Here is a 27349-nt window from a genome sequence, read left to right as displayed (position 1 = left end):
AGCATAGCTTAATTGTGTAACTCCTCTGATCGTTATAATTCAGACCATCCCATTAGTATGGTATCTCATATGCAACTGATGAAAGCAAATGAGTGGGGGACATGAATTTATTTGATTGCCAGAGCTATAACAGCAGCTGGTCAGCAGGCTTAGCCCAGTCCTTTGTTAAAGTAGCTCAGGACCAGTGAGGTTTAGATCTTTCATCAGGTTTGGGAGGAAATGCAAATTGTTAATCACAAGCAGACAGCTGGAAGGCAGGAAAAGCAGGGAGCAACCAGGAGCCATTAATATGGACTTGCTAGTCTAATTAGTCTCCCAATGAGAAAAGAGTGGGATACATGGTGTCTGTAAGCCTCTATCTATATCTATTTTAGTACTTACACATACCCTACTATACCTATATATAGTTTAATTTGCTCCTTTTAAGTAAAGGTCAAAAAATACCAAAATAGAGCACCTGCCAAGTTCTGCTGAGAAGTCCATGCCCTTCCTGCCTCTCTTCCTCCCCTCGAATGGACATTGCCAGCACGTTAGCGCTGAGCAACAGCTGAGGGACGGGCAAAGGAAGCACACAACACTCTCAGTGTATCAGCAGCCAAGCACTCGGGTACAGGAGTGACCCCTCCCAATAAATATCCTTCTGGCTCCCGCAGTAGAACCTCGAAGGATAGGTTAGCACAGCTGGGCTCATGTATATGGAGGAGAACACCATGTATCTCTGCAAGAAAGGGCAGAGCACAGCAAGCAGCGCTCTCTGCATTCATCTGACTGCCAAATGTCTTTGCTGGCTGGGGACACCTTTGGTTTTGCCCCAGGCAGAGGGTAGGAAGCTCCAGCCTTCTGCCGGGCTGAAGAGAACTTACCAGTGGACCGTGATTGGCAAAGCCGCGGGTAACTTGCCCTGTATTATCTCTGGTCTACCTCCTTGGAGAACATGAACAGAAAATAAACTGCACAGTGGAGGAATACTTTTCATGCCATCCATACTGGAGCACACAAAGACTCCAAAGATTTCATTAATGCAGTTCATCCACACTCTCCAACCTTTAGGCAGTAGGGAGTAAGCTATTTATCTTTTGGTTTCTTGTAAGGAATTCACACTAGACTCGCTGCTAAATCATTTTCCCTGTACTACTAGTACAGGAAATTAACTATAAATGAACTATGAAAACAAATCATTCTGCTACAATTTTCCACTGATATTACTTTACAGTTTTAGTACATTTAGGAAAAGCAATATAGAGTGAAAAAAAAAAAGAGTTACAGCTCATGTATATACTGATCCTTAAATTATGCTCCTTCCTCTTTTAACAGGCCCTGCTTGTAAGCTATTTCTTGCTTATTCTGTAGTGCTGCACTGCAGTTGGAAGCATCCTGAGGGCCTCGGCATCATCACTGTTAGCACTGAAGTTAATTTCACTCTGAGGCTGCTATTTACTGAAATCTGGTGGGGAGGACATAAAAATCAGTTCCCTGTATTCTTTACTCTAAAGCAAACAGCTTCTGCCTGTTTATATAAATGGCAATATTGAGATATTCTGTGTTATTTCAGTAGTTACTGGGCTTTTTTTTTTCTCCATCATTTCCTCCCTGCACAAACACTACTGCATTTCTTCAGGAGGACTGAACACCCAGGATTTATGCTTTCATTCAGGTCTATGTTTTTCACCTGTTTGGAGAAATAAGAGATGGTGAACTCTAAGTATGGAACACGCAGTTCGGGTCTGAAAAGGTTTTTTAAGCCACACACAGGGTTAATTGTGGAGACATTCTACAGACCCCTAGAGCTACATCTACTCCATACTTGAAAAAACTCCCTTGATAAAGCCTTACACCAACAGATTGTCAAGCTATTTAACACAGGATATCTACACAGGGATGCTTATGGAAATTTCATGTCAAACGATGAGCGTGCCACAAGTTGGGATTGTTTAGGCATATTTACAGGACAGAGAATCAGAAAGGACAATGCTCTGATTTGAACACAAACAGCAAAGTATAATCTCTCCCTCGCTGTAGTGCAGTCATTTAGAAACACGCAAAGCATTTGGTTAACACATTTGTGCCCAGGGCAGGGTGCTCTGAAGCTCTAAGTGCTGGCTGGGGTAAACAGCAGTGGGCAGCAAATGCAGTGCCTTTGGGCTAATGTCAGGGGGAAGACTCCTGTGCTGCAGAAGACAGGCAGCAAACATCTCTACAGCAGACAGGCCATGTGCAAATGAGGTTTTTCCCTGCTACAGATTGCAGGCTATAGTTTGCCATCTAAAGAGCCAGGGTCAAGTTCTGAAGGATTGGAAGGCTCTATAGGGGAGAGTGGGAGCAAAATGTGCTCCTGTTTGTTGTTTTTCTTTTGGTAGCAGCATGGTGGTTGCTGTTTGGAGAAACCAAATCTTTTTCGTCAAGCAAATGTAAATCTGCAATTCAAAAGCAGTTTTCTGTGAGCACTCCTAAGCCAGGCAGTTTGGTGTGAAGTCCTGACTCCACTGAATTCAGTGGAAAGCCAGCCCTCACTTCCTTCACTAGAGGCACCATTGCACTTCTTGCTGGAATTTCTTCCAAATTAACATTTCCCTGCAGAAAATGATTAAACCACCTTTTATTGTATGTGTGTGTGTGCCTTTCCCCTCAGTAGGAATTGATTTTTTTGCCAGAAGCGTTTTGGTCAGACCTACAAAGGAGCTGTAGACAGAAGCCATGAACAGATGTCTTCTTCAGGACCCTGCTGTGAATTGGAAGAGGTTATGGCTCTCAGCTGCTCAGCACCATTCCCCACTCTCCTCATTAAGGATCACCCCCACTGATGTGCTCATTGAACAGTTTGTATGAACACTTCCTACAAGGCCCAGCTTCAGGCTGAGCCTGTTATCTTGGTGCAGACCAAGGGCTAGCAACACAAATGGAGTTGATTCTGCTTAAAACAAGGGAGGGAGCTCCTACACAGCTTGCTGTATATGCAGATGGAGAGGGCAGCAGCCCTGAGCAGGTGAAGATCAGTGAGTAGCTAAAGGCAACAATTTTTCTGACCCAGCAGTTGGGTTAACTTGGTTGGTCCTTAAGGCCAAAACTATTCTTCTGGTGACTTATATGGATTCAGCTAAGTCTGTCCACAGCTCAGGAATGAGCAGTCCCTCCTCCATTATATAAAGCACACAGAGTTAGCCTGACTTTAGGAGGAACCTAGTTCCAAGACATTCAAGTAAGAGAGCATTTGTTGCCAGAGTGACAGCACAGACATTGAAAACTCTGAAGGAAGCACAGAAAGCAGATATTCAACCTGCAGTTCAAGCAGAATCAGAAGTAAACTAAATGACAGTGTAACTTCCCTCCAAAAGACACTTTCTTGCAGAACAGGAGCTTCCTCCAACTACTTTGCAACTCCTGGGTGTATTTTGGCTCAATGAAATCTGCCTCACGTACACCCTGTGCTGGAACCCAGCTGCCCTCACCAGAGAAGCAAACAAGCAAACCTCCCCAGCCACGAATTTCTCTCAGGAACCCAGAAACATTCATCGGGGTTCTCACATCCTCCTAACCACAACAAACAGTCAAGTTACCTTTGTTAAGCAAACCAATTTTCATTGCTTTTCATTCAAACTGTCTTAAAATAGAATTCTTGCCTGCTTTATTTTGTCAGATGCAAAGAAAACTGAGAAACTGTATCCATTGTTCCTTAAAAGAGCTTATTAGTGAAACAAAGACCTTTTTTTTCCAGTGAGTGCTGTTTGTGCAGTTACTTCATGACATTTATTTGGATTCGGTCCCAGGGGAAAAAAGGCCAAATTCAGTCTCAGCATTTGCCTACTACAGCATAAACACAGTCATTAGTTAACAGATCTTTTTTTTTTTGGCGGTCTTTATGTAGCCTCCAACATCAAAGCAGACGATATTCATGGAATAATCAAAGCAACATATGTACACTGAAGCACTGTACGGACATTATTTTGCAGTAGCCTAGCAATCCTCAGAAATTTGAAGAGGTTCTCCTAGGATTGCAGCCAAAGCCCTTGGAAGTCGAGGGAATTTTTTTTTCCCCCTTTCCTCTGACTTCAATGGATGCCGAGTCTGGCCCTCAGATAATCACTGCCATGTCACAGGCAAACGACTTTCCATTTTAGTATTAATTTCCTGCTAGAGGAAGATACAGGGTGAAAGCACTGGAGAATGAAGGGGGTTGCCCTGCTTCTGTGCAGGGCAGAGACAGCCTGGGTAAGGGCAGTCAAAGCCCCACCACCCCTCCAACTCCGAGCTTGCCTGATTCATCCTGCCCACAGGCTGGAGGAGTGAGTAGACGTTTCCCTTTCCACAGCTTTCCTCTGATTGAGGACAGCATGAGCAATGCAAATAGCTGCAAACCATCATGGTGGGGTTAGTGCCACGTCCACTAGAACTGGGCACAAGGCCCATTTCCTTCTCCCTCTCACTCCAAAACTGCTGGCAGTTGTTTCTCCTCTAGGTGCAAGTTCCTAGGGAGATCCTTCCTAACTCATACCTGACTTGGACTCCCATTTTACTACATGCTGCTGTGGTACTGGCACTGCCTTGTACTTTCAGCCCCCGTGTAACATCACAGCTCCTTTCCAGCTCCTTCAAAGCAAAAAAACCCAAACCAATAAACCCACAAACCCAAACCAAAAATCCAGCTAAACCCAAAGTAATGCACCTGTACTCAGCACTGATGAGGCAACAGTTCAAATACTGGATCCTGTTTTGGGTCACTCACTACAAGAACATTGAGGTGCTGGAGCATGCCCAGAGAAAGGCAGTGAAGCTGGTGAAAGGTCTAGAGCACAACTCCTGTGGGGAGCAGCTGAGCAACCTCTGAGAGGAGGTTGGAGCCAGGTGGGGTTTGGTTTCTTCTCTCCAGTGACAGGACAAGAGGAAACAGCCTCAAGTTTCACCAGGGGAGGTTAAGGTTGGTCATGAGGAACAATTTCTTCCCCAAAAAGGTGATCAAGACCTGGAACAGGCTTCCAAAACCGTGGTGGAGCCCCCATCCCTGGTAGGATTGAGAAGCTGTGTAGATGTGATGCTGAGGGTCATGATTCAGCAGTGACCAGTGTTGTCTTAAAGGTTGGACTTGATAATATTAAAGGTCCTTTCCAACTAAAGTCCTTGCTTCCATGATCTGCCAATCCTCCTAACACGAAGGAGTGACATTGTTTGACAGGAGTCAGGTAGAATCACAGAAACATTCAGGTTGGAAAAGTCCCTCAGGATCACCAAGTCCAACCCATAACCCTACTCTACAAGGTGCACCCTAAACCATATTTCCAAGCACCACATCCAAATGACTTTTAAACACATCCAGAGTTGGTGACTCCATCACCTCCCTGGGCAGCTCATTCCATTGTCTGACCACTCTTGCTGGGAAAACAATTTTCCTGATGTAGAAGAATAATCTTTCCCTCCTTAGAGCATCAGGGGCTGCATCTGTCCCTCCACTTCTGCTCTGAATCTCTTGGCCACTGCTGAGGTCTGCCTTTTGAACAATGCAGGGTTTTTTAAAGAAGCTGAGACTATTACTGGACTCCAAACTATTAAACCCCTTCTAAACTATTTAACAAAAATCCAAACCACCAGGAAGGTTTGTTAAAGCTGCTGAAAGGAGGACCTTGAAGGAGCAGTGTCTACAGAAAGTTAACAGGGCTTGATTAGGTACTGCTTTAGTAACCATTAACTAATCTTGACTCCAAGAAAATTGCTAAGACAGCAGAAAAAAATTGCAGATTAGAGGATACTGGCAGAAAAATTGTAAATTAGAGGATACTGGCAGCAGAGGCAATTAGGAGGGACATTTGCAAAGGCACCAGTGTGACTGACCTCTCAATATCACTGCAGTAAAGAAAGATGATTTTTATATTGCTCAGAGTCTAGCTTGGAAGGTTGCAAGTACAATCAGAAAAGAACCACTCAGAGGTGATAAGTAATAGCAGCCTTTAGGCTTAAGATTTGAAAGGTTGAATTCAGTTTTGCAGCACTGGAAAAGAAAGCCAATGTCTTTGATTTGAAAAACAACATCAAGCCCCCAAACACACACAGCCACACACACTTTAACCTGGAAAAAGATGGTAGACAGGTAGAGATTTTATTTTGAACTGCTATAGCTAGTTCACTCCAGTTGGTTGAGAAGGAACTTTGCTTTCGCTCTCTCACCATCTCTATCCCTGTCTGGTTCAACACTCCAGTAGGAGCTGCTCCTTCCCAGCAGATGCACATCAGCTCAACACAAAAAAGCAGGAATCTAAGTTGCAGCCCTTCCTGCACTGCAGTGTTGCAACCAATAAATGGCTAAGCAAGGTGTGGAAAACAAGCATAATGTTTAATAAGGTTCTCCATGTCATTGTCTGAAGTACTGCTATGAATGCATGGCCCAAATTGATTACATGAAATGATAAGCAAGTTGAACATCTTCCTTATGAGGAGAGCCTGAGGAAGCTGGGGCTTTTCAGCTTGGAGAGGAGGAGGCTAAGGGGTGACCTCGTTCATGTTTAGAAATATGTGCAGGGTGAGTGCCAGGAGGATGGAGGCAGCCTCTTCTCAAGGAGGCCCAGTGACAGGACAAGGGGCAATGGATGGAAGTTGAGGCATAGGAGGTTCCATGTGAACCTGAGGAAGATTTTTTTCCACTGTGAGGGGGACACAGCACCAGAACAGGCTGCCCAGGGAGGTTGTGGTCTCCCTCTCTGGAGATATTCAAGAACCATCTGGATGCATTCCAGTGTGATTTGCTCTAGGTGATCCTGCTCTGGCAGGGGAGCTGGACCAGATGATCTTTTGAGGTCCCTTCCAGCCCCTGACATTCTATGAGGCACAGAAATGTGCAATATTTATAGGCAAAGAGCAGACAACAGCAGACAAGTTTTATGGAGGTTCAAAAAGGTGATGGAGTTGGCTTGGGAGGAACATCCATCCTTCTGAAGAGTGAAACCTTAAACTAAACCTCCATAATGACCAGTGGTAAGTAGTTTATTGTTAGCTGAGTGAAAACAGAGTTCTGAAAAAGAGAGTGAGAGAGAGTGCATGGGAAAAGACTGCAACGAGGTCTGAATTTTACAAGAAGCAACTAATGGAATATAAAGAGAGCATTCAAAAATATATAAACCCCATGAAGGTCAAACAGCAAATCATAATGAATTTTAAAATAAAGTAACTTTGAGACATACTTGAGGGTTGAAAATAAAATGGATTTAGTAGTGGAACTATTAAAGGCAAGATCCAAATCCCGACAAAGTTGGTGGAAAGACAATCACTGACTCCTACAGTGTTGGACCAAGACCAAAGAGAACAACAAAGAAATTTCCAGTGACTGAAAAAGAATCAAGAAAATCTCAGAGTGGTTTCTTCACATCTGTGTTTGATAACAAAGAGCACTGGTGACGGTCATGAAGGATGTGTTTGTGGGTACTAATGAGGACAAAGTAAAGGAATCTGTGAAGTAACCAAGTACAGGAACAAAACAAAGACAGATAATAAGTAGTAATGTATTGCATCCAGAGAAGAAGCAGAGTGTTGGGTCAGTTGATCTGTGTTTGAGTATTTTTGCTGTTACATTGAGGGAAGTCTTAGAAACAGCTATTATATAGGTATTTCTGAGTACACCCTGAACCTAAGATTCACCTATCAGTTGATAAAAATCAAATAGAAAGCTAAAATTTTTAAAATAGACTGAGGTTTACAAAGTTTTATATAGATTTTGGCCAAGTACTAGTAAATAAAGTTGATATTTTTTTAATTATTGCTTTCAGAAACACTTTGTTCACACACACAAAACCAGCAAAAAGGAGCCCTGAGATGATTTCATAGAATCAACCAGGTTGGAAGAGACCTCTAAGCTCATCCAGTCCAATCTATCATCCAGTCCTATCCAATCAACTAGACCATGGCACTAAGTGCCTCATCCAGGCTTTGCTTGAACATCTCCAGGGATGGTAAATCCACACTTCCCTGGGCAGCCCATTCCACTGGCAAATCACTCTCCCTGCGAAGAACTTCCTCCTAACATCCAGCCTATACCTGCCCTGGCACAACTTGAGACTGTGTCCCCTTGTTCTGTTGCTGGTTGCCTGGCAGAAGAGACCAACCCCCACCTGGCTACCTCCCTTCAGGTAGTGGTATTTGTGGTGAGATAGAAGGGTTTGGACTGCAGGTCTGGACTCCTGCTTGTTTCTGGTCACCTTTTTTAATAGAAGTCATCATAGGAGCAATAAGCAAGCTAAAACACTTCTGAACACAAAACACCACGTGTGACACAGGCATGGAGCACACTCAGTACCTTGAATATCATTATCAGAGGGAGCATAGGCATGCCTGAACAAAGTGTTCCGTATCTCTGTGTATGAACGTTGCTGCTGGCAATCCACAGTTCTCTGCCTCGACATGCCTGAAGGAATTGAACTGGAGAAGTATGATTTCCTAGGCTATTACCTTAAATCATCTTGTCCTGCATGCTATCTTTTGTTCTGCAGGACTGTCACAGCTAAATGCAGAAGTCTGGACTGGTGAATACTGTGGGTTAACTGCACATAGCTAAAGGTGTTTTGTGCTGTCCTTTGCTGTTAATCATCCTTTACCAGGATGCCTCTTCCACCTGAAGAAGCTGGGAAGACAGGAGTGACCCCAGTAAAGCACACATATGAACCACAGCAGAAGAGATAAAGTGATATTTGCAAAGTCAAATGCTGACTCTGTTTTGAGAGAAAGCCATCAGGATGTTATTTCTTTGGGTAAACCAGAAAAGAACAGACTGTTCAGAGACAGAAACGTGCAGTGCTACTCCACCAGCCCTAACTGACTGCAACTCTTCCACCAGTCAGTCCCTGCGAAGCTACTGACAGTCTCATGACCCATCTGTGAACTGTTCCCTTCAAAAGCAATTCCTCGGGGCATTGGGCTTCTGATCATTCAAGAGAGCCAGATGCAAACCAAAGACCTGCAACACATCTTGCAGGTGCTACTGAAATGCAAATACATCTAAGGTATATTCCCTCTACTTCTCCCGGCGAAATATATTTCAAGTCGTTCCATTTGCAATGCAAATGTGTCATGCTCTGAAATCCCAAGGTAACTCAGTCTTAAAGGGCTACAGACATTATCCTGCTTTCTGCCCTCCATGCACTAGGAAGACTTTAGACCTCTGTGGTTTCAGAGATAGGATTGCAAAAATGCCCTGCGGTATCAGCTCCTACACTCCAGCCTGAGCTGTCTGTAGTGTCCAGAAAGATGTAGCCTCTGGGTCTCCACTGTTCCCTCTGGGAGATGAGTTCTGCTATGTCAGAGCTTTTCTCCCTGTTCTTTAAGACATAGCCTCTACTGATATTTCATGACATAAACCACAACAGATGGCTGGCAGAGCACTGTGCTCACACTAAGAGCGACTCTCTTAGGCATTTAGAAGCTTGGAAACTCTCAGAGGAATGTTTGAGTATGGATTGTAACTAACATGAAAGGCAGCCACTGAGATAACATGACAGATATTTTTGTCCCACTTAAAATGTAGGACCTGTCGTTGTTACCACAAAAATAAGGAAGATTTTATTGATAAACTTAGAGTCAAGCTAAAACCCTCCCTAAGTGAAGCCTTCTTTATGTACACAGTGACATTCTGGCCTGGTTTCTCAAAAAAATACATTTTGTATATGCTGCTCTTTCAAGGAAAAGGCAAGTAGGAGGTGACAGCATTTTATGGTGTTACATGCCCTGGCTGCACATTCCTGAGGGAGCATCCCAGTTTGGGATCTCTCAGGGAGCATCATCAGTCCACTGCCCATTCTTGACTAGCTGACTGTGCAGATTTGGCAGATGCCAAGTAGAGATGTGGAGGTGGATACCTGAACCAGCCATGAGGCACAGTACTAAATCTGACCTCGAGCCATAAGCATCCAACACATCTGCTCTGTCAAAGAGGCGAAGTTCAGTGCCTCTGAAATCCTTCACTTGAAGTATAACCTCCAAAAGGTATTTAAGTGTTCCACTCCCAATCACTCTGACAGCATTTAGGTATCTAAATACTTTTCAGTACCTGTTTGATAAGAACAAGAACTACTTGAATAATTTAAATAAACAGAATAATTTAAAACCTCAATCAAAAGCCATTTTTTGCCTCTTTGTTCTCCTCCCAATCCTTTCAAACTCAGCCATTTTACTTGCTTTAGACCAGAGCCACTAAAAATCAAGCACAGCATTTAAAGCCCTTTCCCTTTTGCTCCTCACGTTTCCCTGGCTGTGAAAGGGGACAGTGATGTATTAGGTGTGTTGGCTGCTGATGCTCTGCTGCAGCCCTGCACAGCCTGGCCAGCAAGCCAGCACTGTGCTGGCCCAGCTCAAGCTACGGTATGGAACGCTACTGTATTTTCTTACACGGAAAACAAACAATGCCCCTGAGCTGCACCCCCATCCTCGGGAACGATGCTGGGGAAGCTCCAAACACCAAAGCTACAGGAGCAAGAGGCTGAAGGTTTGCCATAACTTGCACATTATAGCAGGGTCTGGAGAGCTGCTGATTTCTGAAGAGAGTGTATTAAATGGACTTTTATAGCGCGAAGGGTGGGGCGACAACGACTTGTGTGAGGTTTTAATGAACAGACGTTGAGGCTCAGACTATAAATAAGTCACTTGAAGCACTGGTATGTACACACACTCGTGTAACATTCCTGTTGATTTTATTTCCTGTGATTACAGCCCCTGGGTGGAATGACGGCTCACAGTTACTGGGCTTGGCCAAGAACCTTCTCCAAGGTGGCAGCTCTCCTCACGCAGGCTCAGGACGCAGAAAGGGATGGGCTGAACCCAAGCAAACAGAAACTTAAAAAAAGAAACACTTCACTATTTCAGTACTTTGAAAACTTCAGAAGGTTTCTAAAAGGCAGTATGAAATGCTCATCTATATTTAGGTCACTCATGTAGGGCTGCATTTACTCTGTAAATCTACCACCTCTCCTCTTAAGCACACTCCTCTCCATTCAAGCCAGGTGCACCGGTTTGTTGTTGGCACAGTCTTCTGGCACTCCATCCTACCTTAAAGTTCTGGTAGGGAAAGCTGGAAGGATTTGCAGGTAAAGAGCAAGAAAGTTCATTTCTATAAAAATCTCTATTTGAAATTCAAAGTTTCATAAAAGCAGCAAAAGTTGTTACACCGAGGTTTAGTTCCCAGGTCCACAAGAGACTGGAGGACCACTGGGTCTGGATCTTCTCCTTCCTCACCCAAGCTATCAGCTGGGCTGAAAGCACATTGCTGAGATGAGTAGATAAAGCTGCAGGACCAATTATTTGCAGAACCAGAAAATCTAGGTCATGGAGAAATACTCAAAACACAAAGCAGACTGCATTGGCAAGAGAATCCAGAAATGACCATGCCAGGGGAAAAAGGTCTATCTTCAACATCAGTTGGTTTATTTAGTAAGTTTTATTGTTCTTGAGGATACCAAAGTGTGGAAAAACCAGAAGGCAGATTCAAAGGAGAAACAGTGACAGATGAGGAAATAGATAGTTAATACTTTATTTGGAGCAGTGCTTTGCCAAAACATGCCTGAATTTTTATATGTTCAGCTCCAAGATCTATTTCCAGGAGTTGAAATAAAGAAGGATTTTGTCAGGGCTGACTCAGGCCTAACCATGGCTTTGCCATGCATTACTGAAGTCCACATTTCTTCCTTGTGCATTAGAAAATGCACATAGCCTTAAAGCAGGTTCCTCCTACTGCCCTTGAATTGCTGTTTGCCACTGACATCTAACATCCACTTTTTTCCCCATGAGGGTGGTGAGACACAGGAACAGGTTGTCCAGAGAAGTTGTGGAGTCTCCAGTCTGGGAAATGTTCCAAGCTGGTTTAGATGGGACCTCAAACAACCTGGTCTAATAGGAGGTGTCCTTGCTTATGGCAGGGGAATTGGAATTAGTTTACTTTTAAGGTCTCTTGTAATCCAAAACATTCCATGGGTCTATACTGAGCATCTCTGAATATTCCTAGACCTCTAATTGCTGATTCTTCATAGAAATCTAAAGCCAGCCTGGCCTGGGGTGAGAGTTACACACCAGCTGGGAAGTTTCTTTTTGGCTTGCTATTGCTAAAGTAGGTGCAGTGCTACAAGATATTTAAGTCTCTTTCATTTTTATGTTCTCAGTAAATGCTAACAGATGTCAGCACCCATCTACTCTTAATCTAAAAATAAAAGTCATTCACACACTGCAAACCCACTCCTCGCCATTACCATAATGTAAACCGGCCTTGCCTTCAAAAGCTCTGAACTGCTGATGAATGTGTGGCTCAGTTTTAAAGCTAGCTCAAAAAAGAATGAACAGCAGCAAGTATTTAGCTTTTTTTTTTTTTTTTTTTTTTTTTTTGTAGCTTTTTCCACTTTTAGAGCAAAAAATCCTTCCAAAAGCCTTAATGTATTATTATTTTGGTTGCACAGACAGGTAAATTGAAAAATAAGGAGGTTCTTCTCCTAGAGAAGGATAGAACCTCATGGACATCACTGAGTCTGAAGCCATCCCTGCCTGGTTCAAGCAAGCTTCAGTGTGGTAAGGTGGCACCTCAGATACTTTGAGTCATAGAATCATAAAATTGTCAGGGCTGGAAGGAATCTCAAGGATCACCTAGCTCCAATCCCCCTGCCATGGGCAGGGACACCTCACACTAGATCAGATTGTTCCAGAGCCATATCCAGCCTGGCTTTCAAAACTTCCAGGCATGGGGCTTCCAGCAACCTTCTCCAGTATCTCAGCACCCTCAGGCTGAAGAACTTCTTCCTAACATCCAATCTGAATCTACCCACTTCTAGTTTTGCTCCATTCTCCCCAGTCCTATCACTATCTGACAGCCTAAAAAGTCCCTCCCCAGCTTTCTTGTAGCCCCCTTCAGATACTGGAAGGCCACAATAAGGTCTCCTTGGAGTCTTCTCCTCTCCAGACTGAACAGCCCCAACGCTCTCAGTCTGTCTGCATAGCAGAGGAGCTCCAGACCTCTGATCATCCTTGTGGCCCTTCTCTGGACATTTCCCAGCATGCCCATATCTTTCCTATAAGGGCTCCAGAATTGGATGTAGTATCCAGTACTCCCAAAGTCCCTCTCCTCAGGGCAGCTCTCAAGCCAGTCACTGCCCAGCCTATACTGGCGCTTGGGATCTCCCTGACCCAGGTGCAGGACCTTGCACTTCTTCTTGTTGAACATTATGAGGTTGGCCTAGGTCCACATCTCCAGCCTATTAAGGCCTCTCTGGATGGCCAACGAAATAAACATTTGCCTTGCACTTTGGTGCCCCTACATCTTCTATGAAATCCTAAACCAACGATTCAAAATCCTGAGGTAAGGATGGGACTACCTCCCCTTGCTCCTGTTGATTTGAGTAGGATCCTTCAAGATACCAAATCATGGAATGGCTCGAGTTGGAAGTGACCTTTAAAGGCCATCTAGTCCAGCTTCCCCTTAGTGGGCAGGGACAACATCAACTAGATCAGGTTGCTCAGAGCCCAGTCCAACCTGACCTGGAATGTTTCCAGGGATGGGACATCTACCACCTCTCTCAGCAACCTGTGCCAGTGTTTCACCATCCTCAGTACAAAACATTTCTTCCATATGTGCTTAGGTAAATGACACACTCTGGTGATTTTACCCTTTAGATACCCAGGTAAACTAAAAATCCTTCAGAGCTACAGATTACTGTGGACCAGGAAGCTGTGAGCTGAAGGATTCTCACTGGAACAAACTCAGCATCATTACCTGAACACAGATTTAATTGAAACACAACCTCTTCATGTGGTTGGTAGGGCTAGTCTTAGTTTCTTGAGTGGTGGCTTTGATGTTACTAATTGTGCACTATATTTAAGAACACAGAATAAAATGGTGGCCAGCTGGCTCCTTGGTGAGCTGTTATTCATTATAAATGGGAAGGTCACTGCGAGGACATGCTGGGTGTAGCTGAGGTTAAACACACCAAAGCAACCATCCTGATTTCTAATTTGAGCAACACAGCAATTACTTATCCCTGACCTACCTGCAAATCAAACAGAGGAGTTCATCTTCCCCTTTTATTGACCAGACAAGTTTAGTCACACATTTTACTTATCCTATCATCACCACATAATAGCTTACAAATCTTCAAAATTAGCCTGATACTCTGACAGACTTAATATGGGAATGGAAATGAAAACACATTATAGAGCTGCTGTCTCCATCCAAACTAAACGAAATGTAACCTCACTTTTGGGTCTTCATCATTCCTTAATATTAATGCAAAACTCATTTTCAAATCATTACACTCAACTGACTGTTATATCCTTTGAGCATAGGATGAGCAGGAACCACTGAGAAAGGAGCTGACCCTACACCCAGAATCTGATTAAAGGGCTTGGTGACTGTATGCTGGTAGGAGGCCAGCTGCAGGCTGTATGATTTATTGTAGAAGCCTGAAAAATTGCATTTGCTAAGGAAAGGTAAGACTGTGAAATCTAAGGACTACCGTGGAAGACAAAGAGGACATGAATGAAAGAGACAAGACAGGCTCTTGAGTGAGAAGACCACAACTATCCCTGTCTGTTCACTGGGTCTTGCTCATCTGATTCAGTCAACCCATCCAACCTCTAGTCTTTAGCCCTGCTGTGTTGACAAATACTAAGTCCATCACCATGGATGTTTTTGCCCATGCATTGCCCCCATATACATGCCAGTGCTTGTGCATAAGTTCAGGTTTTGGCTCATGATGCTACACTTGCTGCTAAATGCAGAAAAGATGTTAGTTTGACTCAGTTTCCAGCACATATTTCACTTTGCTGCTGCTGAAGGAAACAATGCTGTCTAGTAAAGGGTACAACTCTGATGCCCTAAGCCAGGAGCTTCAAAGGGACCCAGAGATATCAAAAGAGCTTTTCCTGAGAGAAAACTCCCTCAGAAAGCAGGCTGACATGGCTTCTTGATAAGTGCTTACTAGTTGCTTCAACTTCAATCCCTGGCTACAAGCAACATCAGTCCAGAAAGCAAGCAGCAGACTGACCTGACACACTATGACATTGCCACCAGGACAAATATGACCCTTTCAAGCTGCACTTATCAGTTTGCTGAGGGCCACCTGAAACAAGCAGCACTTTCTTTCCTGTGACCTTTCCAGGTTTGCCCAATGTGGATGTGGGCCAGAGGCTTTCTGCCCAGTGCTAGAGAAGGTTGAGTTCTGTGGATGTCAGTGCTTCAGTTTGAACTAAGAGCTGACAGAGATGCCCATCACAGCTTATGAGGTGGTGCTCAGACTCCATCCCTTCTACATGCTCCCACTTTCAGCAGCCATTAAGGAGCCAAGGCCTTAGACTTGTTTGGAAATCCAAGCCATAATGCACAGGAATGACATTTATTGTGTTTCTGTCTTGACATGGTTTTCTGTCACTGTATGACTTTGCTTCCAGCATAACAATGCCTGTGTTAAAGTACTGTCCACCCTAGAGTTCACACACTGATCTTTGCATCAAATATACTCTCCAAAGAGCATCTCACTGGGAAAAGCAGCTGACTGTTTCACTATCTGAAGCAGCTGCTGATGCACATACTCTGTTTTCCTGGCATTAAGTGAATTTAAGCATTCTGGGCACAGAATTGATGTGCTGGTAATTATCTTTGATTTTGGTTTGCCAAGAACAAAGTTAGAGCACCACAGAAATAGTTTCAAGGGCAGAGTTACTCCAGCTTTGATTCTGCAGGTTCAGTTGGTATGAGAATAAATCTTATGAGGAGCAACTAAGTAAGTTGGGGATGTTTAGTTTGAAAAGGAGGAGACTGAGGGAAGATCTCATTGCTGTCCACAGCTTCCTCACTGGACATTGTGGAGAGGTTGCTGCTGGTCTCTTTTCACAGTGATAGAAGAGGGAATGGCCTCAAACTGTGATTGGGTAGGTTTAGATTGGGCATTAAGGGAAAAAAAAAATCACAGCAAGAGTGATCAGGCATTGGAATGAGCTGCCCAGGGAGGCAATGGGAGTCACCAATTCTGGATGTGTTTAACAGTCATTCCAATGTGGTACTCAGGAACATGGTTTAGGGTGAACCTTGTAGAGTTATGGGTTGGACTTGGTGATCCTGAGGGGCTTTTCCAACCTGAATGTTTCTGTGATCCCTAAACCATGTCTAAAACATACAGAAAATCAAGGGCAGGCTTTCCTATCAGTATTGCAATACATGTTTTTCCCTTCTGTAAGGTTGTTATTCACCCTGTGTCAGACACAAATTTACTGCAATCCTGAAACGCCAAAAACATTTTCAAAGAATGTGATTAGATGAAAAAAAAACCAACAAAACAAAACCAAGCAGAAAACAAACTCCACCCAAAGATAAATAATACAGCATTCCTCAGGCCACGAAGTGAAAGCCCCATTTACCTAGGCACGCAGAACCACAGCCAAGGGAGTGTCTGCATCTTTTAATGCCTCTCTTATAAACATCCTTTTCTAATACTGTCAAAACACAAACCAGACCCCAACCTCTAAATTAACTTGTCAGCGTTTGGGAGATGCTAAACTGAAGAGAAAAAAATACAGAAGCTGTATGTGGCCACATACACAGGTTTTGTATCTTTGCAATGTTTTCTTTTGCTGCCTCGAGGACCTGAGCCCTTCATAGTTCCAGGGACCACAGGAGAGATGCACCTGTAGCAACGCAGAGCCTGGAAAGCAGCCTTTTAAAAATCACCTCCCATTAGCGTGCCTCTGTGTCACTTGCTGCACCTCAGAGGCAGAAAAAGGGGATGTGAGAGTGTGTTTGTTTTCCTTTGCCATGCCTCTCAATAAAAAAATTCACCCAGTATTTATCTAAGGATTTCAGTAGTAAGTAGAGAGCTTGTGGCAGTTCAGGGAGTGTTTTCACAGCGCTGCTGTGACTGCAGTTGTAAAGTTTCACTTATGATTGAATGCTCAGGGCTGGTGAAGCTCTGCATCTCTTTACTGCTCACAGATGTGTCAGGGAAAAAAAATACGAAATGTTTGGGTTTTATTACTGCTGCATTAATCCTTTTTTGTCCCTTTCTTTTCTTTTTTTCTGTGGACATTCCAAAATGCAAGTGAAATCTGACGGTGAATGTATCTTCCAGATACTCACATTAAAGGGCGTAATTTGTGTAACATAAAGCACACTACCATAACGAAGTTGGATGACTTAAAAGAGGATTTTTGGGAAGCAAGATCTGATTTCACCCCTCACAAGTGTTCTCAATTCGGTTCTTGAACTAAATATACATGTGTGTATAGGTGGTTTATACAGATCTGCTTTAGAAAAATATATCATGTGGATGAACGCAGCCATCTGCGAGAGGTACCCACAGGTTCTGCCAGTTGCATATAGCTAACTGCAGGGGGTTTCAACTTCATAGAATGGTCAGTTTGCAAAGGGCCTTAGAGATCATCTACTCCAACCTTCCCACCTCTCAACTAGACTTGGTTGCTCAAGGCCTTATCCAATCTGGCCTTGAACACCTCAAGGGAAGAGGCACCCACAACCTCCCTGGGCAACCTACTCCAAAGTCTCATTGCTCTCATACTGAGGAATTTCTTCCTAAGATCCAGTTGCAACCTACACTGTCTGATCTTAAAACCATTCCCCCTTGGCCTGTCACTAGATACCCTGATGTGAAGTCCCTCTCTGGCCTTCCTGTAGGATCCATTCACCTACTGAAGGCAGCCATAAGGTCAAGCTGGCATATTCTCTTCACTAGGCTGAACAACATCAGCTCCCTCAACCTATCCTCATAGCAGAGGTGCTCCAGCCCTTGGATCATCTTTGTGGCCCTCCTTTGGACTTGCTCTGACATCTTTATGTCCTTCTTATGCTGGAGAACTGGACCAGAACTGGACACAATATTCGAGGTGAAGTCTCACCAGAGCAGAGTAAAGGGGTAGAATCCCCTCTCTTGCCCTGCTGGCCACCACACTCTTCTTGATGTAGCCCAGAACACAATTTGCCTTCAGGGCTGCATGAGTGCACTGCTAGCTCATGGTGAGCTTCTCCTCAGTCAGTACACCCAAGTCTCTTTCTTCAGAGCTACTCTCAATCCACTCTGTACCCAGCCTGTATTTGTGCCTGGGATTGGCCCACCTCAGATGCAGGACCTTGCACTTTGACTTGTTGAACCTCATGCATCTGGCACTGGCCCACTCCCCAAGCCTGCACACAGACATTGAAGTGTGCTTTGGTGTTTTGTGTATTTACTTCACCTGACTTTGAATCATTTCTGTAATGACTCCTGAATCTCAGAACACATTGTACATCCAGTGTCAACAGTCCTTTGGCTGAACAAAGCTGCCAGGAATTTTCCCCAAGCCAAAGGTCAAACACACTCTGCCTGTTCAAGGTCCTGTTTTAATAAACATTGGTGACCAATGAATAGTGTGAATTCATTCTACTCTTTTAGGCCAGTAAAAGACCTTTTGAAAAAGACTAAGTTTCAGAGGGATGGCAGCAGCCTGGAATCCTTTCTAGGATTATATCAGAGAATATTCCACCAGTGACACAGGCCTGTCCTTCTGGTTTATATGTGCTGGGATTTTTATCCCATTAGAACTCCTGTGGTTAGTGGCATAGAACAGATAGAACTGGACAGGGTTTGGGGGTTTTTTTTGCAGATTAGGCAGGGTAGAAAAAGTCCTTTTTCAATGATTGAAGAGAAGTCATTTGCCAGCTTGCAAGACCAGTTCCTTTAGCATACAGCATTTGCCATAGCACTGATACTGGTAGAAAGATGCTGTGTACATTTTATACAAATACAGCAGTCCAACACAACTCTACAGGCTCTTAATCTTTTGTTTAACTGAGATGATGTAACTCTGCTCCCCCCAAAAAGTGGTGTTTCATCTAATAAAGCTGGATAAGAGCGAAACTCAAAAATGTTGATACCTCCACTCAGAATGGAAAATATTTTAGATGTACCACAGAGCAATGCTCTAAGCAACATCTTGATTTTATAACTTTAGCCTGCTTCTGTGAATGCACAATCAGCAATTTGGGTTACCAAAGTGGCTTTTGCTGTGATATATGACTAATAAACACTGATGCTCGAGCACCTGCAAAAGAAATGTTGCGGCTTTGTAGTCTCTGCCATGAACATTTCACCTTCTATCATCTGAAGTGATCTCAAATTCTTCTCATCAAAGTACAAGTTACTGAGGCAAGGAGCCTGCTTTTGTACATTAAACACATGTTAAAACATCCACTCCATTTAATCTTCCTGCATTTTCCCTCTGAAAAGGATGCTGTCATGTATGAATAAACCGCTCCTTGATGCAACTCCTGCCACGAAGCCAGACAGGTATTCCACCCAAGCATTGCCTTTGTTGTGGTTCACTGTCTTTTAAAATCCATCATGCTACAGGCTCAAATAACAGATTTCATGAAAACAAAGCTTAATGTGATAGATTTTGCTCAATGGAAACAAATCTCTTTTATGCCTGTGCTGTTGCTAACCAGATATTAAACATACTGAGGAGCCAGAGGGGGTAGACGTAGCATCTCCTTCCAGCTCTCAGAAAAATGATCCATGTAGATACAACAGAAAGAAATTAACATTAACCAGCCTGAAGTAAATGTCATTTGTACAGTGATACAATAGAGCTGTCTTATAATATTGAGTCTCCGTGAATAGGTAGGACATCAGGAATAATTTCTTCCCCAAAGGGTTGTCAAGGCCTGGAAAAAGGCTGTGGAGGGAAATGGCAGAGTTCTCATCCCCACAGAATTTAAGGATGTGATGCTGATGTGGTACCAAGGGTTAGAGTTTAATGGTGAGCTTGGCAGTGCTGGGTTAATGGTTGGGCTTGGTGATCTGAAAAGTCTTTTCCAACCTAAACCATTCGGTGATTCTACGACCAAGTACCTGCTGCTTCTGCACAGCGCACACTGAAGCGTCAGTTACCCAAACCAGCTGTGGAACACATCAGCTGGTACAAGCTGAGATCCACCATACATACAGTAACACTGCAGCAGTTCAGTGTTAATTTCTTTTGACACAAATTACATGTGGCACATACCGTCTGGCCTCTGCAAACAAAAAAGAGCAGACGAGGCAAGGAGCAGGCTGGGAGACTCCACTGCCTTTTGTGACTGCGTAGGATCAGAGAAGAGCAAGCTCAAGCAGCTGAGACTTGCTGCAGGTAATGGTATCAGGGCATAAAACCTGGCAGCTGTCAGAGGGATCCTGAACTTGTTTCAAAAGGCACGGTAACAGAAGGACCTCTGCTAATTAAATATTCTGTAAAGCAAAGGAAAAAAGTCCAGGACAAACAATAAATCACACTGCTCCTCAGAAGTCATCGTGCTTTGAAAAAACCCAACCTGGTGACTTTTATGTGAAGAAAGATATTTCAAAGTGAGCATTCTGTGCAAAGTCATGTGCAGAAAGTGTTTCTGTGTCGTGTAAACTTGATACGAGTTCTTCTGTTCTTAGCTCAGTGCCTCTGGGACCTAATCTGGCACTCTTTGACCTCCTAGGAGCTTTAATGAAAAGCACATCAAGTGAGGGAGTTTTTGATGTTAGCATTGCACATCACTGAAGAAGCCACCTCCTTTAGAAAGAGCAGACTGCACTCAAGACAGCAGTGTAAGGCTTTGAAAAGGCTGCCACTAACTCCTGCAGCTCTCATCCCTATGTACAGAATCTGTAAATCCACTCATGGCAACTGCCATGGGCAAAGGGACTACCACAGCATTTATCTTACAGTCAGTACAGCACAAATGCCAGAGTGCTGTATATGAATACCAACTCCTTTTTGGATGAGTAAAATACACATTGTCAAAATACTGTTTCCAAGCTAGGCCAGATATTACACACAGCCACAGAACTGTTGTGGTTGGAAAAGGCCTTTGAGATCATCAAGTACAACCCAGCACTGCCTGGTCACCACTAAACCATAGCCCTCAGAACCACATCCACACAGCTTTTCAAGCTGTCCAGGGATGGGCAATCCATCACTGCCCTGAGCAGCCTAAGCCAGACCTTGACAACCCTTTTGGAGAAGAAATTGTTCATAATGTCCAACCTAAATCTTCCCTAGGTCAACTTGAGGCCACTTCCTCTTGTCCTACCACTCGTTATTTGGAAGAAGAGACCAACATCCACCTCACTGCAACCACCTTCCAGGGAGCTGTAAAGAGCAAGGTCTCCCATCAACCTCCTTTCCTCTAGGCTGAAACCCCCAGTCCCCTCAGCTGCTCACAGACTTTTGCTCTTGACTCTTCACCAGCTTTGCTGCCTTTCTCTGGACATGCTCCAGCACCTCAATGTTCCTCTTGGAGTGAGTGGCCCAAAATTGAACTCAGTGTTGGAGCTGAAGACTCACCAGTGCTGAGTAGAGAACTCACAAAGTTGCACAAGAGCAAGTGCAGGATCCTGCACCTCGGATGGAACAGTTCTCACTGTCAGTACAGGCTAGGGGATGAGGTGTTAGAGAGCAGTCCCATGGAAAGGGCCTTGGGGGTGCTGGTGGGTAAGAATCTGGACATGGGCAGACAGTGCACACTTGCAGCCCAGAAGGCAAATCATATCCTGGGCTGCATTAAAAGAAGTGTGGCCAGCAGAGATGGAGAGGTGATTCTGCCACTTTGCTCTGGTGAGACCTCACCTGGAGTACTGTGTCCAGTTCTGGAGCCCTCATTATAGGAAGGATGAGGATCTGATGGAGAGGGTACAGATGAGGACCACAAAACTGATCATAGGGTTGGAGCACTTCTGCTATGAGGACAGGCTAAGGGAGCTGGGGTTGTTCAGTCTGGAGAGGAGGGGGCTCCGAGGGGACCTAACAGAAGCCTTCCAGTACTGAAGGGGGCCTACAGGAAGGATGGAGAGAAGCTGTTTACAAAGGCCTGCAGTGACAGGACGAGAGGCAATGGGTTCAAGCTTGAGGACAGCAGATTTAGATTGGATGTTAGGAACAAGCTCTTTACTGTGAGAGTGGTGGAGCACTGTAACAAGCTGCCCAGGGAGGTGGTTGAGGCCCCTTCCCTGAAGACATTCAAGGTGAGGCTTGATGGAGACGTGGGTGACCTGGTCTAGTGGGGATATCCCTGCTCACTGTAGGGGTGCTGGACAAGACGACCTCTAGAGGTCCCTTCCAGCTCAGACCACTCTATGATTCTATAATCTATGCCCTAGTCCTGCTGGCCACACTATTGCCAATCCAAGACAGGATGCTGTTTGCCTTCTTGGCCACATAGAGCTTGTCTACATCCCTCTGCAGAGCCTTCCTACTCTTCCTACTCTCTTCCTACTCAACACAGCATGACATCCACCTGGAGCAGCAGTGCTGTCCCAGGACAAAAACAGGTCAACCTCCCCAATGCTTCCAGATCAACCATGCTCTTTCAAAGCACATCTGACAAAGCAGCCCCACATCCCTAAGCACAGGACTCCAGAGGGTCTCAATCCAGTAGAGAACCTGATGGAGTGGGAGAATGAAGATGTCTTTTCCAAGCTGCAGTTAGATAATGTAGTAGCTCACCTGCCCATATCAGCACAAGCTTAGTTGACCTGAGATGTTTTAAATAGTACTTAAGCAGAAATGTTGTCTGGTCATCAAAATTTCAGACCAGTTCCTCAACTGAAACTTCGTTACTTCAGCCAAAGTGTACTTTTACAGAGATAAAATACAATTGCCAAAGATATTCTGACAGAAGTATTTTTTTTTCTGATAAAGGAAAAGCACCACATTGAAACCTCTCTTCCTTAAACAGCTCCTAAAAACAAAGGTAGAAACGATATAAATGCATGAAAAAAAATAGTCCTGAGCTTTCTCCCAAGCATAACTACCTACAGATTTATAACCAGGATTCAGCTGCCTTCAGAGCAGAACACAGGTCCCTGAAACTTACTGGTTTCATAGGTGCTACTGTCCTGAAGTGTAACACTGCCTAACTTGCTACTCATGATCCTACTTCTGATCTTAGAAGCAAGGTCATGATCCCACAACCTTAAAGTTAATTGGCAATTTTTGCACTCACTTTGATGTGAGCCCAAGTGGGGCTCCAGGCAATCGTGGATATACTCAAGTTCTTTTAAATCAAAGTGACTGTGGGGAGGGAAAAGCAGCAGAAGCACTGCCCTCCCTAGGAGCTACTCTCTAAAAATGGAAGCTCCCCCTTCTTGAAGGAACTCTTACTTCCTGCATATCTGGAGGCTTTGTCAGCAGTTAGTAAGGTAGTTTTGCTTTTTCCTCCTGTTTTATGCCTGTAAGAGATAGCAGAAGTTGTGCTACAAATATGTACAGGTAAGAGCATCCAGTGGAAAATACAATGGCATAGCTCCTCCTCAGGATTGATTGAACAAACTGTTCTTGATGGACAAAGAATTAGTTTAGGAAGAACCCAACATGTTAACCAGAGAATAGCTGGGAGAAATGCTAGGTTATGTGCAAGCACAGAGATGAGTGTTTTCCTTGGAAACAATGGGAAGAGATGGCATGTTTGGCTGAGGCAGAAGTGCACTGAATGCATTGAATGGAGAATCCACAGAATGTTGGGGGTTGGAAAGGACCTCAAAAGATCATCTAGCCAAACCTTCCTGCCAAAGCAGGATCACCTAGAGTAGGACACAAGAACATATCCAGATGGATTTTGAATATCTCCAGAGAAGGAGACTCCAGAATCTCTCTGGGCAGTCTGATCCAGAGCTGTCAGCCTCACAATGAAACAGTTTTTCTCTGTGTTCAAAATAAACCTCCTCTGCTCCAGCTTGCACCTACTGCCCCTCATCCTGTCATTGGACATCAGTGAGCAGAGCCTGGATCCAGTCTCCCAACACTGCCCTTCACATCTTTAGGAACATGAATGAGGTCACCCCTCAGTCTCAGAGGGTTTCCCTCAGCATCTTTGTAGTCTCCACTGAACTCTCTTCAGTGGTTGTCTCTCTTGAACTGAGGAGCCCACAACTGAACACAATACTACAGATGTGGTCTCACAAGGGCATATCAGATGGGGAGGGGAATGTCCTTCAGCTTAATAAGACTGTGATAAGACTTCTTCACTGGGTAAAATAAGAGAGAAATGACACATGGACCTACCTTGTTGGTGTCTCAAAAGCACTTCCAACTGCAATCATACTCTATTTCCACTACATCTGTATTGCCATGTGACATTTATCAGTGACAGTGCTGACTGCTGAAAAGGAGTAGAAGGCTGAAAGGAAACCTCCTGAGTCCTGAAGAAATGAATGGGACTCATGGGACTCTGCTGCTTTTCATCAACTTACTGGCACATAGAGAGGGCTTCTGAAGCTGTTTAGCCCCGATTACACTGCAGTGATCTGACCTTTGGGAATCTGAAGTTTTTCTCCTGGCAAATTGTCTAGTCCATATCCCTGGAGAGAAGGAAGTTAAAAATGCCTGGGTATAAGTGGACATTAGGACATGTGGTTAGAGATCTCTGCTTTCAGACACTAAGCAGGATTTATATGACCAAAGACAAAAGGCCACAGCAGTCCTGATTCAACTCTCCTTGTAAAAGCTGGAAGCATCTTAAAACCAGTAAAGTCATAGTTATTTGTAAAGTTAGGGGAAAAAAAGAAACCTAACTACAAATGAGGACCTTTGTTCAACAAGCTACTTTAGTCAGAATATAAATCTGAAGGAACTGAAGTGGACAGTAATCATTTAGACTTACACATGTCATGTACTTGAGCATCTTGATGAATTAAAGCCAAGTGTATCACATTCAATCTGGAAACAGTCTTTTTCCAAATGAAATGTTTTTAGAGTGAGCAAATAACCACAAAGTGTGCTACAGCTTATGGTGTTCAGAGAACACAACCTGCTACAGTGAAGGTCAGTGGAGTCCAGTGGGTTAGAGTAGCACGGTTACACCAATGTGTAATACCTGTGCACTCATCGTTCAGACAGACCCAAACCAAATGCTGAGCAAGTCTGTATTATCCTCATGTCCACTCCCTGCCTCTCCTAAGCTTTGTCATTCACATGCATTTTATCTTTTCACATTTCAGGCAAGTATGTAAAGAGCATCTTTCCATTAGATCAAGGGTTACAAAAAGCTATTCATAGAATCACACAATGGGTTGGGTTGGAAGAAACCTTTAAAGGATATCTAGTCCAACCCCTCTGACGTAGGCAAGGACAGCTCCAATGAAAGCAGGTTGCTCAGAGCCCCACACCACCTGATCTAGAATGGTTCCAGGGATGGGGCATCTACCACCTCCTTGGGAAACCTGGGCCAGTGCCTCACCATAATTGTAATTAAAAAAATCTCTTCCTTCTCCCTAGCCTGAATCTCTGTCTTTTAGTTGAAAACATTCACCCCTTGCCCTGTTGCAGCATTCCCTGCAAAACAGTCTGCCCTCATCTTTCTTACAGGTCCCTTTAAGTACTGAAAGACCACTATAAGGTCTCCCTGGAACCTTTCTTCCCTGCATAGCAACCCAAGCTCTTCTCAGCCCATCCTCATAGCAGAGGGCTTCCAGCCCTCTCCCATCATTGCTGTGGCCTCCTCTGGCCCCACTCCAACATCTTTGTCTGTCCTGTGCTAAGGACTCCAGCGCTGACCCCAGCACTGCAGGGGCGATGGCAGCAGAATCTCCTCCCTCACCCTGCTGTTCAGTTTCTATTTCTGGCGCTTAGCAGAGCCAGCTCCAGAAACTCACTGCCCCTTTCTCTAGCGTGCTGGTAGCCCTACCGACATTAATGAGACCTGCACACACAGGAAGGTAGAGCAAAAACGATCTTTGAAGCGGCTGACTGGTTTTTAAGCACCAGCATATTTAATCAATGCCATTGATACCACTGATACGTGGCTCTTTCCCTCACGTCGTTGTAAAGCAACCCAGAACAGAAGTGCACAGCAAGCCTGCCCTTATCTCTTTCATCTCCTGGTTTTCCCCTTTGCTTTTTAATTGCAGTTCAGCTCAGCCTCCTTCAAAGATGCTGCCTGACTTGGTGGAGGCACATGGATGATCCTGAGACACCCTGTGTACAGTCTGCAGCACTTACTAAAGAGACATGCTGCTGGCAGTCCCAACAGGATTCTGACAGAAAGGGGGGGAAAAAGAAGGGGAGGGAGGGAAAGAAGGGCGGGGAAAAAGGGGGGGCAGAAAAAGAAGGGGGGGCAGAAAAAGAAGGGGGGGCAGAAAAAGAAGGGGGGGCAGAAAAAGAAGGGGGGGCAGAAAAAGAAGGGGGGGCAGAAAAAGAGGGGGGGCAGAAAAAGAGGGGGGGGAAAGAAAGGGGGGGAAAAAGAAAAGGGGGGAAAAAGGAAGGGGGGGAAAAAGGAAGGGGGGGAAAAAGGAAGGGGGGAAAAAGGAAGGGGGGAAAAAGGAAGAGGGGGAAAAAGGAAGAGGGGGAAAAAGGAAGGGGGGAAAAAGGAAGGGGGGGAAAAAGGAAGGGGGGGAAAAAGGAAGGGGGGGAAAAAGGAAGGGGGGGAAAAAGGAAGGGGAGACAAAGAAGGGGAGACAAAGAAGGGGAGACAAAGAAGGGGAGACAAAGAAGGGGAGACAAAGAAGGGGAGACAAAGAAGGGGAGACAAAGAAGGGGAGACAAAGAAGGGGAGACAAAGAAGGGGAGACAAAGAAGGGGAGACAAAGAAGGGGAGACAAAGAAGGGGAGACAAAGAAGGGGAGACAAAGAAGGGGAGACAAAGAAGGGGAGACAAAGAAGGGGAGACAAAGAAGGGGAGACAAAGAAGGGGGGAGGAAGAAGAGGGAAAAAGAAGGAAAAAAAAAGAAAAAGAAAGATGGATGGAAGGAAAGGTAGAATGAGCGTTTCAAGAGTGAGACTAGGAGATAGAAACATTTTAATGCAAATTCATCTATATGTAGATAAAAGGTTTATTTCTTTTGAGTAAGACCTTTCAAACAGAGCAGAAACTGTTTGGATGAGGAATTATATTTCTATCATAGTTATCGTGTCATTTCAGAGCTGCTTTTCTGAGGACACTTGATGTGCTTTATTGAGCCAAACTGCACCATTCCAGAAACTGAATTGCTTGCCTCTTCCCCTTCCAGGGAATTTCTCCTAGCAAGGCACTTGCAGCACCAGATCAATTAAGAATTCAGTTCCTAGGGCTCTTTGGACTAGCTCTGGTTTGTAATTGGAACATACACTAAATGTGCAACCAGAGATGTAGGAAGATGGCTGAATAAACATCACTGAAGTGCAAAGAGAAGCAAGGATGAATGAGCTAGAACTGGGTCAGAACCCTCTGCTATAAATATGTGTATTAAGAGTGTGTGTGTATATATATATATATATCTCTAAGAAATTGCTGACACAGCACTGTGGAAACGCTCTGCTAGAGAGCTTTTGGTTGTTGCCAGAAACGTCATCATAAATCAGAAGGATTCTCAGGAGCAATTCTGTGGTTAACTTGCTTGAGGATACTGAACAGCCGCCCTTT

At 44.4% G+C, this 27349-nt stretch overlaps 1 protein-coding gene across 14 annotated transcripts in view; it reads right to left on the bottom strand.

Annotated features, from left to right (window-relative positions):
- Positions 1-27349, bottom strand: part of KCNQ1 (potassium voltage-gated channel subfamily Q member 1) — a 434341-nt gene that overhangs the window by 66968 nt on the left and 340024 nt on the right. Inside the window, exon 19 of one of the 14 annotated variants that reach the window (XM_064163199.1) lies at positions 6909-6994. The exons of 10 other annotated variants lie outside the window; for them this stretch is intronic. In XM_064163199.1, the coding sequence (XP_064019269.1) occupies positions 6935-6994 (60 nt within the window). In that variant the 3' untranslated portion in view covers positions 6909-6934. Of the gene's footprint in view, positions 1-6908; positions 6995-10564; positions 10801-24228; positions 24312-27349 lie in introns of those variants that run through there. 3 more of the 14 variants (XM_064163194.1, XM_064163192.1, XM_064163198.1) reach the window with 3 other exon arrangements.

Source organism: Pogoniulus pusillus, chromosome 24 (genome assembly GCF_015220805.1).
Source record: "Pogoniulus pusillus isolate bPogPus1 chromosome 24, bPogPus1.pri, whole genome shotgun sequence".
In the NCBI taxonomy this organism is placed as follows: Eukaryota; Metazoa; Chordata; class Aves; order Piciformes; family Lybiidae; genus Pogoniulus; species Pogoniulus pusillus.
The sequence above is the reverse complement of the archived record's forward strand: the minus strand, read 5'-3'. Positions and strand labels throughout refer to the sequence as shown.